The sequence below is a fragment of the Pyxicephalus adspersus genome, chromosome 9 (genome assembly GCF_032062135.1).
Source record: "Pyxicephalus adspersus chromosome 9, UCB_Pads_2.0, whole genome shotgun sequence".
Classification (NCBI taxonomy): domain Eukaryota; kingdom Metazoa; phylum Chordata; class Amphibia; order Anura; family Pyxicephalidae; genus Pyxicephalus; species Pyxicephalus adspersus.
The window spans coordinates 45,411,161-45,425,073 of NC_092866.1; the positions used below are offsets into that span (position 1 = coordinate 45,411,161).

General features: G+C 39.3%; 1 protein-coding gene across 1 annotated transcript in view; it reads left to right on the forward strand.

Annotated features, from left to right (window-relative positions):
• Positions 1-613: 613 nt before the first annotated feature.
• DDB1 (damage specific DNA binding protein 1) overlaps positions 614-13,913 on the forward strand; it is a 21,624-nt gene continuing 8,324 nt past the window's right edge. Inside the window, exons 1-15 of the mRNA XM_072421533.1 lie at positions 614-770; positions 5,299-5,447; positions 6,139-6,255; positions 6,339-6,675; positions 7,047-7,144; positions 8,230-8,388; positions 8,506-8,589; positions 10,940-11,056; positions 11,137-11,239; positions 11,636-11,711; positions 11,788-11,896; positions 11,988-12,166; positions 12,299-12,462; positions 12,730-12,837; positions 13,688-13,895. Coding sequence (XP_072277634.1) covers positions 710-770; positions 5,299-5,447; positions 6,139-6,255; positions 6,339-6,675; positions 7,047-7,144; positions 8,230-8,388; positions 8,506-8,589; positions 10,940-11,056; positions 11,137-11,239; positions 11,636-11,711; positions 11,788-11,896; positions 11,988-12,166; positions 12,299-12,462; positions 12,730-12,837; positions 13,688-13,895 — 2,069 coding nt within the window. The 5' untranslated portion in view covers positions 614-709. The remainder of the gene's footprint in view (positions 771-5,298; positions 5,448-6,138; positions 6,256-6,338; positions 6,676-7,046; positions 7,145-8,229; positions 8,389-8,505; positions 8,590-10,939; positions 11,057-11,136; positions 11,240-11,635; positions 11,712-11,787; positions 11,897-11,987; positions 12,167-12,298; positions 12,463-12,729; positions 12,838-13,687; positions 13,896-13,913) is intronic.

Sequence of the window (13,913 nt, forward strand, 5' to 3'; positions counted from 1 at the left end):
TCTATCCTCATCTGTATTGTCAATATTCTAGGACTTCTCTATCCTCACCTGTCCTGTCATACACTTAGGAATTCCCTATACTCACCTGTCCTGTCATATACCTAGGACTTCCCTATCCTCACCTGTCCTATATCTAGGACTTCTCTATCCTCACCTGTCCTGTCATATATGTAGGACTTCTCTATCTTCACCTGTCCTGTCATACACTTAGGAATTCCCTATACTCACCTGTCCTGTCATATACCTAGGACTTCCCTATCCTCACCTGTCATATATCTAGGACTTCTCTATCCTCACCTGTCCTGTCATATGTAGGACTTCTCTATCTTCACCTGTCCTGTCATACACTTAGGACTTCCCTATCCTCACCTGTTCTGTCATACAACTAGGTCTTCCCTATCCTCACCTGTCCTGTCATACACCTGGGACTTCTCTACCCCCACTTCTCCTGTCATGTACCTTATCAGCTACATGAAACCGTTCTGTCCTCCAGCCCTGTACTCTATGGTTCGCGATGTGATCACTATCTTCCACTTCTGTACTCTATGGTATCCGGGCCGCTCGCTCTCCTCTCTTACTCTATAGCTCTAGCCGCATTCTTTCCGCTCTGATTTTACTTCCGGTTCCGCTAGGTGAAGGCCTGTTGCTGTGTTTTTTCGCGCCTGTCGCTCTGTACGTCGCAGCGACAGGAGCCCGGCCCGCTTCCATCATGTCTTACAACTACGTGGTGACCGCACAGAAACCCACTGCGGTCAATGCATGGGTGACAGGTCAGTGTGAGGCGGTGTGGGCTCGGTGCTCCCCCGGCCAGGACATATAACCTACCTGGGTGCAGAGTTGTCACCAGTGCTGTGCTCTGTGACGTTTCCATATATATTGGTCAAGATTTATAAAATACAATTTATACCGTGTTCTCCCCGTCCAGTGTTGTGTGACATATTTTTATATTTGGCTGTGATTGTAATTTATCTTTGTTGTCATATTTGCTGCGGTTAGGACTGGAACATATGAATGTGGGAATGATATATAGGCCATCTACACACCCATATGTCAATGCACAATCACCATGGTGCCATTATTATTATTAAACAGGATTTATATAGAGCCAACATATTCCGCAGTGCTGTACAATAAATTGGGGTTGCAAATGATGGACAGATACAGACAGTGACACAGGAGGAGGAGAGGATCCTGCCCTGAAGAGCTTATAATCTAGGTACCAATATTTCTGAATGGTTTCCCAATGCATGCACATGGCAGCGCATGGGTGGGAAATTTCTCTAAGTTGCCGTGTGTTACAACAAATAGCGCTTGTCAGATTTTAGGTGTACAGGCAAGCCCCAGGTTACATACAAAATAGGGACTGTAGGTTTTTTCTTAAGTTGAATTTGTATGTAAGTCGGAACAGGTAGATTATTTTAATAAATGCAATTAGGACAGATGTTTTTCTCAACATATTATTAGGCAGTGTGGTGTCAGTTACTGTATAAAATCCTCACTGTGATCTAATCACAAACAAAGTAAAAAATCTTTATGGAGCCTAGACATTCATTAACTTCTGGAGCAAGCTGTGCTTTGATATGCAAAAATAACCAACCGCTGAGTTTGTCTTGGTGATTAAAGAGTTACAAGAGGCTACAGAAAGAGCTCACCCCCCCTAAGATCACCCACAGCCTCAGCTGTGTTTAGCAAAAGATTTCTTCTACAAGTTATGCATACCGCCCCTTCCCCCTTCAAGCCTCCATCCTGCACACATGTGAGCAGGAAAGCCTTGTTCCTATCTGAGTCGTCCATATCTCTGATGTCCTTAACCTGGGGACTACCTGTATATAGAATTGGTTTGTGTTGATACATTAGAGTTTAAAGATGATTTTTCAAGGTGAAAAATGATAGAGCTGATAAATAATAATATTATTGTTAAAATTTTATTTGATACATCAGAAACAATAACACAGTATACATAAATAGTGGTTGATCAACCCGATTAGATCTTCATTGGGTAGGAGACCGACTGGCTAGACATATTAGATCCCTAGATGATGATTTAGCAAGGTTATATTAGATGTTTCTTAGCATGACGCGTTATACCATGCGGTTCTCTCAGGGGAGCTGCTACCACCCATACTGGAACAGCCTTCCAGCAGCTAATCTTATTTCACAACTACTACTGAGCACCTTGGATCCCAATTTTCTTTTTCTCCTAAGAAATTTGCTTTTAGACTTTAAGACTCTATCCAGCCGGTCACTATATTATAACTTTTCCAACAAAACCCCTGAGGAAGCCACATGGCGAAACGCATCAGTATAAGAAACTATTTTTCTTTTAACATTTTTCTTTGTTAGGGTCCACTAAACCAAAATTTGGAGTCCATAAAAATGTAAAAAAAATGTATTTGGTCATATTAACCTCCTGGACGGTTCATTTCTGTCCGGATTTATATATCTAAAAGCGGTACAATTTTTTTCATGAAAATTTATTTTCAAGTATATTAGTATGAGTATAATAACGTTTGAAACACAAAATCATGTCAAAATATTACATTTTAACATTTAAAAAAAAAAAAAAAATTAAAAAAATATTACTCATTATCATATACTGTAAAATAAGTTTTCATGCAAGACAATGTACTGCTTTTAGACATATAAATCCAATGTATTGCATTCAATACAGTTGTTTTTTATTAAATGCAATACAAATAGATTTGAAGTTCCCGACGCAACGGCCCCACGTACCGACTTCACCGGGAACTCCTGGTGACTCATTAGATGCAGAGGACACCAGCCGGAGGATGCGAGAGGATGGGGATCGTAAAGAAGGACGCCGGCGGACCAGGTAAGGCTCTTTTTACTATTGTTTTACATTGTTTTAGCTACCTCGAGTATGACTCGGGGTTACCGCTTTCAGCATCTTTTTTTTTTACCCCGAGTCACTTTCGGGGTACAGCTGGGGAGGCATCAATCCCCCTTCTTCAGGACTAGTTCATGGTTGAAGGCACCTGCCGGGGTCTATGTATAAAGCAGTGAACCTGATATTCACTGAAACATTCTCTGATGGGAATCTTCCAGGCCTATGTGTTTCAATGGCAGTAACTGATTCTCTGCCAGAAAATGTCAGATTCACTGCTTTATAAATTGGCTCCATGGTAAATAAATGTCTGAATTGGAATCGGTAGAGTAAGGCAATAACATAATAGACTGCAGTTTCCCCAGATTTGTTTTCAGTTTGATCAGGTGAAGCTGTAGGTGGGTGGTCAAAAAGTTGTCAGGGCATCACATGACAAATTTAGTGTTCTGACATGGTTTCCATAGGAGTCCAGTACCCCCTAAAATTCTGTCCGCTTTCTACTGCCCCCATACTTTGTTCTAAGTTTAAAATGCCCACCCCCCTTAGTATGTCCCATCGTTCTTGTATTACGCCCCAATTGTCCAACCCCTGTATTGTGACCTAACTTTTCAGTAATAACCTAAGAACAGTCAGGCGGTTACAAAAAGTGCCAGGTGGTGCTGGCACTAAACTAAACTCTGCAATACTTACCTGTCCCCTTCCCCTCATAGGACACTTATTGCTTCCTCCTTGAGATCTTTGGCCATCTTGGTTGGCCAGGCTGGGATGAGGTAACTCACATGTGGAAGTTTATTTATGCCCGGCATGCACAAGAGGAAGCTGGAAATGCCAGATATTCTGGTACACTGCGCGAGCTTTTTTTTAATACACAAACTTGGGACAATCAGGCAGCTAAACAGATTATTGCAGAAGGAACATCACTTCTCCCTTCCTGTAATAATGACCTGACTGATCCTTTAATCTTTAAGGTGGAACTAAAATTGATAAATACATTTAACAAATTCTTGTTGACACTTTAAAGTTTTATCTGTTTTCTATTTCTGTTTCTGGGTTCCCTGATTTTGGAAAGATCCCGTTTGTTGTTGTGGGCAGCTTCATCACAATTACTGAAGTTTTGGGTTTTCTAAGTAATCTTCAGAACAAAATTCCACCTTGTAACATGATTGTGAAACATTTGAAAAATATTCTTCTAGTGAAAGAGTTAATATTTATATTCCTGTCTGTTAATTGTATGGCTAATGTCTATCATTGTGTTCTAATGTATTGGAAGGCCCATTGAAGCCTATTATATTACAGACACTCACATATATAGCGTGTTTGTAAAATGTTCCCAGCCCCTGTAATGAAAACACTCCTAATGTCCAACCTCCCTTTTATTATTATAAAACTCATGACAACGTGTATTCAAATATGCATGAAAGTTTATCAAAACACATATTCATAAATGTACCAACATAACATGTAAACACACAAGGATATCCAAATCTGGCCTCGGGGAGGAACTCAAATGAAGATGTGAAATTAGTCAGTAAGCAGATATTGTTCAGTTGTCAGATTTATATCATATCCTGCATCCTTGATCATGATTATTCCCATGATGCTGTGCCTTGTCAGATGGTTCAGTGTTGTGCATTCTTCCTTTCTGCCTTTGTTCGGGGACAATAAAAATTGGGAACACTTTAAGTAATTTTCAGGTCTTGGGAGAAACCTTGTGAAAACCAGGCTATTTGAAAAAAGTCCACCCTGACAGTGCTAATTAGAATGCCAACCTTGTAAATGGCACCTTATGAAAGTACATTGGTGTCCTGTAGCTGGCTCAGCCAAGTGTCATAGACTGGGAAACTGCAGGCACCATCAAATCAATACCAAACCTCGGGAGAAACCTCAGCGTTCTACAGAACCTTGGATGAGAATGGCTTATTTTACCATTTGTAAAATGGCTACCATTTGTTACTTCATGGTGTAAGTGGACTCACAAAGAAGTTATTACATGAATCTGTTCTCAGCTGACAATGTAAGATATAGGTCATACAGTAAATAAGTACTGACACAAGTCATGTCAGTAAAAGCTTTTATGACACCTGCCTATTCTTCTCAAATGATCTTCGTTAGATTACAGATCTCAAATGCAGAAAAAATATCTTTATATTGTGGCATGCTGTTCACCAGGTCTGTTTCCATTCTATATATTCATGTCCTGACAAGAATAACAACCAGCCCATACCTAGCTAAGCATGCAGTTTAAGCATATGTGTTTGCTATAGTCAACACCTATGTTTCTTGTTTATAGACCTTAGGTTATATTCATATTTGATTTCGATAGTAGATAGCAGTAGTCTCCTCCCTGTTTCTGAAATTTGAACTGGCCACTGGGATAATATTTGTTTTTTCTTAATATTGGCCTTTTATTGCATGTATGAACTTTAAATTTTTTTTTGCAATCAACATTGCAGGTCATTTCACATCCGAGGATGACCTAAATCTTCTGATAGCGAAGAACACACGGCTGGAAATTTATGTGGTAACACCAGAGGGCCTGCGGCCCGTGAAAGAGGTCGGGATGTATGGCAAGATTGCCGTCATGGAACTTTTCAGACCCAAGGTAACCCTATTTAAAGTGCTGCCTTTGTAAGCCTCCAGAGGAAACATGTAATTTATTGTGTGTGTAATATGTTAAATGTTTGCAAAGAATTCACCTTCATCTTAAAATCTAAAAAATACATTTTGGTTAAACATATTCCTTATGGTGTCAATCAAGAGACAATGGGAGCGCAAAGGCGCTTGGCTGCTCCTTCTGCGTGAAAAGGAGCCCTTTCTTTAAGGGGAGAAATAAATGCCGATCTCACGGATGTGCAGTGAGATCGTCAATCTTTTTCTCCATCTACGTCACCTTGATCTCATGCCTGTGCAGTGCGAGATCAGGTGACGTACGAAGAAGAACCTGGGAGAAGGCTGAAGAAGATGGCGGGCCGAAGAACGATACCGGGATGACGCGGGACCCAAACGAAGAAACCTCAAGATGAATCAACGTATCTGCGGAATGAAAGGTAAATGTGTTTTTTTTTTTTGTTTTTTTTTCTGCATTTAGTTCCTTTTAATATTTACATATTAAAACATTCAAGGTGTGCATTCAAAGAATGACAAGGTACTGAATACAAACTGATATTAATCTTACCTGTCTTCATACATTTATCCGTCTTGATGTTCTAAATATTAATGGATATCTGTGTTCAATTGATCTGTTCTCCTTGTTTTTACTGGTATTTATTAATGTATTTTTGTCAAATGTGCAGGGAGAAAGTAAGGACCTGCTCTTCATACTGACAGCCAAGTACAATGCCTGCATTCTTGAATATAAACAAACTGGGGACAGCATTGATATCATCACTCGGGCACATGGAAATGTTCAGGTACTTGGTACAGCCAAGCATGGTTTAGTGTGGGTAAAATACCCTTTGATTTGTCAGTTTTTTTCATACTATTTTCTCTCTAGGATCGCATTGGCCGGCCCTCTGAAACGGGGATCATTGGCATCATTGACCCCGATTGTCGAATGATCGGTCTGCGCCTTTATGATGGTTTATTTAAAGTTATTCCCTTGGAGAGGGATAATAAAGAGTTAAAGGCTTTTAACATCCGTTTGGAGGAGCTTCATGTTATTGATGTCAAGTTCCTCTATAGCTGTCAAGCCCCCACCATCTGTTTTGTGTACCAAGACCCACAGGGCCGCCACGTCAAGACCTATGAGGTCTCCCTTAGAGAAAAGGAGTTTAGCAAAGGTCCCTGGAAACAGGAGAATGTCGAAGCTGAGGCATCTATGGTGATTGCAGGTATCGGAAAGGTTACCTATTAATGATGAAAATTCGGAAAATTTGAGCAGCATCATATAAGTTTATAAAGCATATTTTATGGGGGTATAGTTTGTGAATGTGGGAGAGCAACTGTTTTTATTTCCTAAGTAGACTTAGTGATTTTTAATCTCGCTTGTAAAGCCTGTCTGTTTCCAATTGGACTCTATAGTCTCTAATGATTTTGGACATCCACAATGCACTTGAAACCAAGTCATCGTTGCTAAGCTGTTAGTGATAGCTCTCAATGTGGTGCTTTTTATTTATGGTAAGAAGTAGATACTATTTACTGAGCATCACATTTTATTTAGATAGAAGCAGAACATTCATGTAATTATTTGTGTATGTTTTAGTTCCAGAGCCTTTTGGAGGAGCCATTATCATTGGACAGGAATCTATAACCTACCATAATGGAGAAAAATACTTGGCAATAGCTCCTCCTATTATAAAGGTATTTGTGTTTTATCATGACAGTATTCAGTGTTCTCCTCAGCGCCTTTTAGCTGGACTCGCTATTCAATTTTCAGTAGCCATTGTCAGAATATCAGAAAACTGCTTGGACTGGGCCTTGTGTGGAGTGGAGTAAGCAGCCTGCCAGTTTTGCCGGGGAGAGCTATTTTTTTTTATCATTTGCACCCACATTACTCTGCCAGTAGAACTGACAAGCTGCTGCTCTTATGAAAATTTGCTTTTACGTTTTACACAAGGCCAGCATCCTGCAGACAGTAGGGTCAGATCACTAACTATCTGCTGCCCAACTATGTGAGCACTGGAGTGTATTTTGTCTATGACCTAGTATATATTGGCATTAGTTTTTGCAAGTGGCTTTACTGCTTAAAACTTTTGCAAAAAATAGATTTTCAGGTTGCACGAGGGGGATAGTGTTGCATATTTTGTCAGGCACTACATGCCAGGTTCAAGGGTGGTTTACTGCCCCGGTCATCTCCATAGACTTGAATTGGCACCACTTGTCACTGTTTTGCAAATGTTTATTTAAAGTGCTTAGAACTTTTGCTAGTCCTTTGCAGCCACCTGAAAAAGCCCAGCAGTTACTGCCTGTTACCAATCCCTGGTGCCAGGCAGTTGCAAGTAGGCGCTCAGTAGTGGTAAATGCCACAGCCTAACTTATTGATACACTACATTGATTGCATTATTACATTATGACAAGTTATACCAATCTTTACAAAACGGAACACTAGGAAGTGGAGGTAAAATACTTGGGACCTGGACAGTTGGGGCACAATACAAATAAATGGAAAATGGGACTTTAATTTAATTAAAGAGGCAGACATTAGAAAGTTGAAACAAAGTATAAGACGGTGGTTGAAAGCTGATACATTTTTAGGGGTTACTGGATACTATAGGTTACTGTGACATAAACAATTGGGAACACTGCATTTTTTGCATTTTGCCTGCCCACTTTTTGACCACCTGGCTACACCCCCGCATCCAGCTGAAAAAAATTTAATATATTGAAAATTCTTATATATGAAAAAAGCAGGATTGGAATAGTTCTCACTATTCTGTTGCTTTCAGCAAAGCACCATTGTGTGTCATAATCGTGTCGATGTAAATGGATCAAGGTATCTTCTTGGTGACATGGAAGGTCGTCTGTTCATGTTGCTACTAGAGAAGGAGGAGCAGATGGATGGAAGTGTCACTCTGAAGGACCTAAGAGTAGAGCTTCTCGGAGAGGTGAGGAAATCTTCATGTGTTTTCTATCACAGGAAATATTCAGTTTGTTGTCCCAGCAAATACATAACAAAAATCAATAACCACATATATGTGATAACACTTGCTTTTGCTTCTCAGACATCCATTGCGGAATGCCTCACTTACCTTGATAATGGAGTAGTGTTTGTAGGCTCTCGCCTTGGAGACTCCCAGCTGGTTAAGGTATGTGCATACGGTACATGTATCCTGTATTCTTTAATGCTTGTCGGTGAGGGCTTTGTCTATGTATGACTAGATAGATTTTGATTGTCCATCCTTCTACGCATAAAGTTAGGCAAAAAATATAGCCTATTTCCCCATGTATAAGACGCAATTTGATTAAAAAAATTTGGAGTCTAAAAACAGGGCGTGTCCTATATACAATGGTTATTTACAATGATTTTTTTTACTTGCTATTCATGCTTTATCGCGCTATCGTTTTCGCGATATTTTTTTGACTTGGGGTTATACAGCTATGGATGCCTAGGGAGCCCACTCACGCTACAGAGGTAAAAAAGCCATGGCTCAGAAAAGATTTTTATACAGTGCTTAATTCAAGTTAAAAGTAATCCAGTTTGCAAAAGTGAATGGAAATTGTGCCTCTGAAAATAAATTTGGTCCTTTTCCAACTGAGAAACAATTCGAGACGCTACCGGAAGAGGAGACCTTACTGAAGATGCTACGGAAGAAGGCGGCCATGAGAGGCAAGTCAGCAAAATGGCCTGATAATTAAAGGAATAAGTTGAAAAGCAACTGCAACTGAAAAGCAACTGAATTGCAAGGGCAATCAGAATTCCTGTGTCTACAAAGATGGTTCAGCATGAGGCAAGAAGAATTGCTGGCGAAAATAATTACTGAATTCAAGGTGGACACAACTGCTTCAGGTCATGAAACGAAATGGAACATGCGTACACGCACCAGACGTGCCCAAAAGCTATCAGTAGAAGGTCTTTGAATTTCATTGTTTTGTCTTTCAATGTCGGAAGACAAATCAGTTTGAGTTGGGACAGATAGCAAATATTGACAAGGTCCTCCTTCAATTTGATGTACCAAGTAACAAAACTGTTGATAAGAAGGGGGTGAAGACTAACTGTAAAGACAAATGGACATGAAAAGAGCCATTATACAGTTGTTCTAGCTTGTTGTGCGGACGAAACCAAGCTGCCTCCTATGCTGATTTTCAAACGCAAAACAATGTCAAAAGGAGACATTCCTCGAGGAGTGATTGTCCATGACAAAATTTGTATGGATTAGGATGGGATAAACATCTGGTTTGAGAAAGTTTGGAGCAGAAGACCCAGGTGGACTCTTATGCAAACCTGCCCTGTAGGTGCTTGATCAGTTCAGGGTACACATAACAGAAAACACAGGGTACACAAGATTGCTGCAGAGAAGAAAACAAAACTTGCCGTCGTACCTGGAGGCTTGACATCCCAGCTCCAACCACTTATATCAGCAATAACAAACCCTTCAGAGCTGCTATGAGAAACGAATGGACCCATTAGATGAAGGCTTCTGGGGACAATTTGATACCAGCAGGGAGAGTGAAGAAACCATCTATAGGAGAAGTTTGTACCTGGGTGAAAAGATCCTGGGATAATGTGAAGATTGAGATTGTTGTCGAGTCATTTAAGAAGTGTGGCATTTCAAACTCTATAGATGGAACCGAGGATGAGGCAATATATGAAGACAGTGAGTCCTCATCAGACACAGATACGAACATACCAAAGAACTATCATATGGATGAGACTTTTGACAGTGATGAGGACTTGTAAGGATTCTATGATGAATAAAATTCAATACGGTAAGTTCAATAACTTTATTTGATTAAATTTTTGTTTTCCAAATTTCAGGTGCCAAAATCAAGGTGCGTCCTATACATGGGAGCGTCTTATACATGGGGAAATGCAATATATTATAATATAATTTCTGTACATTCTTCTTTATGTCCTTACTTTACTTGGGTAAATCTGAATGAGAATTAGCTGCTTGTTAATCTTCTGTATTGTTTATCTTGTATTGCTTGAGTTTGTTTGCCCCCAAATAATCAGGTTCCTTGCTTCATTTGCAATCTTGCTTTGGGAAATTGAGAGATGCAATCTAATTGTTATTGGCAGTACAGATTTTGTTGCCATTTTGGGTGCTTTCTATAAATAAAGTCCCCTTTTTTGGCAAAGTAGAGAATGGCAGCCTCAAAATTATTTTACTGGTAATTGATACCCAGCTTGTCAAGCTTGTAAATATTAACATCAAACTGTAGTGGAGTGGGGAGTAGCAGGAACCTACCGTTAGGTATTCATTGCCGTCCCTCCCTGTTATGCCTTAGTTTAAAAAATCAAGAATACATTTTATTGGGAATACAAAGCTGTAGGTTTAAATTCTTCTGTACTCTCTCAAACGCAAAAATATTGCCTAAAGTTTCACTAAAACTGTGCTTGTCTATTTTGTATCTTTTCTACTAAGATTTATAACATAATAGCAGTGCCTCCTCCTTTACCACTTTTCTGTTAATCATGGTTATTCTTTTCTCTAGCTAACTGCAGACAGCAATGAGCAGGGCTCTTACGTTGTGGCAATGGAGACTTTCACTAACTTAGGCCCAATTGTGGATATGTGCGTTGTGGATCTTGAGAGACAAGGGCAAGGGCAGGTGAGATTGCCTCCACATTCATGTGCTGCTTTTAAGGTCTGGCCTTGAGTCAATTTACAGTCATTGTTTTCTATCTACAGCTTGTTACCTGCTCTGGAGCTTTCAAGGAAGGTTCACTGAGAATCATCAGAAATGGAATTGGCATTCATGAGCATGCCAGCATCGACTTACCAGGAATCAAAGGTGCTGAATAACTCCATAGCAAGCAAGAAATATTAGGGTTTCTGTTATAAATTATCCTAGTAGTAATTATCCTAATTACTGAAAAGCAACATCAATTTTGTATAAAATGTTCCCGTGTGTTTGGCATTACCTTTTCACATATCTTCCATAATGGCTCATTGTTTGTTTAACATAAAGCCACAATATTCCCTTTAACCCCTCTCCTATTGTGTGATACTTCCCCCAACCTCCTAGATTGTAAGTTCTTTGGGGCAGGGTTCTCCTGTGTCACTTTCTGTGTCAATCTGTTATTCGCATCCCCTGTTTAATGTACAGATCTGTGTAATATGTTGGCACTATAAAAATCCTGTACAATATTAATTTGAATAATAATTTGATCTTTACCTCTTGCAACAGGTCTGTGGCCTCTCAGAGTTGCTGCTAATCGTGAAACAGATGACACATTGGTCCTGTCTTTTGTGGGACAGACCAGGTGAGCTATGGATTATGAACATTTCCTCTTGAGTCCATACTTAGTATTGGAAGACTAAACTCTGGCTTTGTTGCAGAGTTTTGACCTTGTCCGGAGAAGAGGTGGAAGAGACCGATCTTGCTGGTTTTGTTGATGATCAGCAAACCTTTTTTTGTGGCAATGTTGCACATCAGCAGCTGATTCAAGTAAGAGGATGTAAATTATTCTCTTAAATTTTACATTTCGTAGTAAGTTGGTAAATCAAATTTAATAACATTAAACTTTATATTTTTACAGATCACATCAGCATCAGTACGGCTTGTCTCTCAGGACCCACAAAGCCTGGTGAGTGAGTGGAAGGAGCCCCAGGGCCGTAAAGTCAGTGTCTGTTCTTGCAACAGCCGTCAAGTTCTACTTGCTGTGGGAAGAGTCCTGTATTATTTGGAAATTCACCCCGGAGAGCTTAGGCAGATGAGGTGTGCCAGCAAGACAATTTACTTTACCTTCTATCCCTCTCTCTTCCTCTTTCACTTTGTTCTTCTCCTCATCACTCTTACTTTCGTTTCAAATTATGTTTCGTTTTCATAACACACTTGTTTGCTCCACAGCTGTACTGAAATGGAACATGAAGTAGCCTGTCTAGATGTGACTCCACTAAATGGTAGTGACACAATGTCTTCGCTTTGCGCAATTGGACTTTGGACTGACATCTCTGCCCGAATCCTTAGTCTGCCTGACTTTCAGCTGCTGCACAAGGAAATGCTGGGGGGTGGTAAGACAATCTGACCTACATCTAGATAAAGTAATATTTCTCTATTTCCCTAATTCTTTAAGCAATAAAACATACATTTACTATTTCTTTCATTATTGAAAAATGTGAGTTTCAGTTAATGTTTCTGAAAATAACTTTTAACTTAAAAACTTATTTGGTGTCCAATGGTCATTGTAGCTTGGTGAATTATGGGTAACCATGTATCACTCAATTGTGTCCTGAACACTGAAAATACAATGTTTAAACATTTTAATTCACTCTTTACAGAGATTATTCCAAGATCCATCCTAATGACTTCATTTGAGAGCAGTCACTACCTACTGTGTGCACTGGGTGATGGTGCATTGTTTTACTTCAGCCTCAACACAGAGACAGGTGAGTAAACAATTATGAAGCTGCAATGTTAAACTCTGCTAAGAAGCTTAAAGCGGAACTAAACCTGCTATACTGGCCTGTCTCTTTGCAGGCTCTCCCCGTGTTTACGTGGGTTTCCTTCCACATTTCAAAAAAAAAAATGCCATTAGGCTGATTGACTCATCCCCCCCCCCCAAATATGACTATGGTGGGGATATTACATTGTGAGGGACAGCTAGTGACAAGACTATGGAGTTTGTAAAACACTATGTCATATGTTGGCACTATATAAATACTGTTTAATAATAAATTATGATTTACTGTTTACGAATGATGAGTATATAAATCTGCTGCTTTGCTAATTAACTAGTTCCACTATATTGTTATAGCGTAATATAATAATGACGGTCATTATTGAACAGTTGTTAGTACTTGTACTGGAAAACTAACAACCTGCATTTTAACAGATACAATAATGAACATTGTTTTGGGTAAGGAGTGAATTTCAACCCTAAAAAGGAAGCAGTGTTGCTCTTACACGACAGTTTATCTGGAGTGCTTTCAGAAAAAGTTTAATTTCATTATTTTAAATAAGAGGTTATATAAATAACTCTGATTAGAAAGAAACCGTCTATTTTTAAACCAATTTATAGTCCATTTTAGTAATAATTTATGTTTTTTTTTTTTTTTTCAAAGTACTAGATAAAATTGTACAAATAAATACAAAAGAGAAGGGATCTCAAATTTCTACTTGCTAATAAAAACAAAGTGTACTTTTGTTTAGCAGCAACACTACAGCAGGTGCTATGAGCAGATGTGTCTTCTAATATACATGTGGCTTACTTTAAAGTTCTTTTGTTCTTTCTTCTAGGACTTCTGAGTGACAGAAAAAAGGTGACACTGGGAACACAGCCAACAGTCTTGAGGACTTTCCGATCCCTATCAACAACAAATGTGTTTGCCTGTTCCGATCGTCCGACTGTCATATACAGTAGCAACCATAAACTTGTTTTCTCCAATGTTAACTTGAAAGAAGTGAACTATATGTGCCCCTTAAACTCAGAGGGTTACCCTGATAGGTAAATCAATTGTTAATA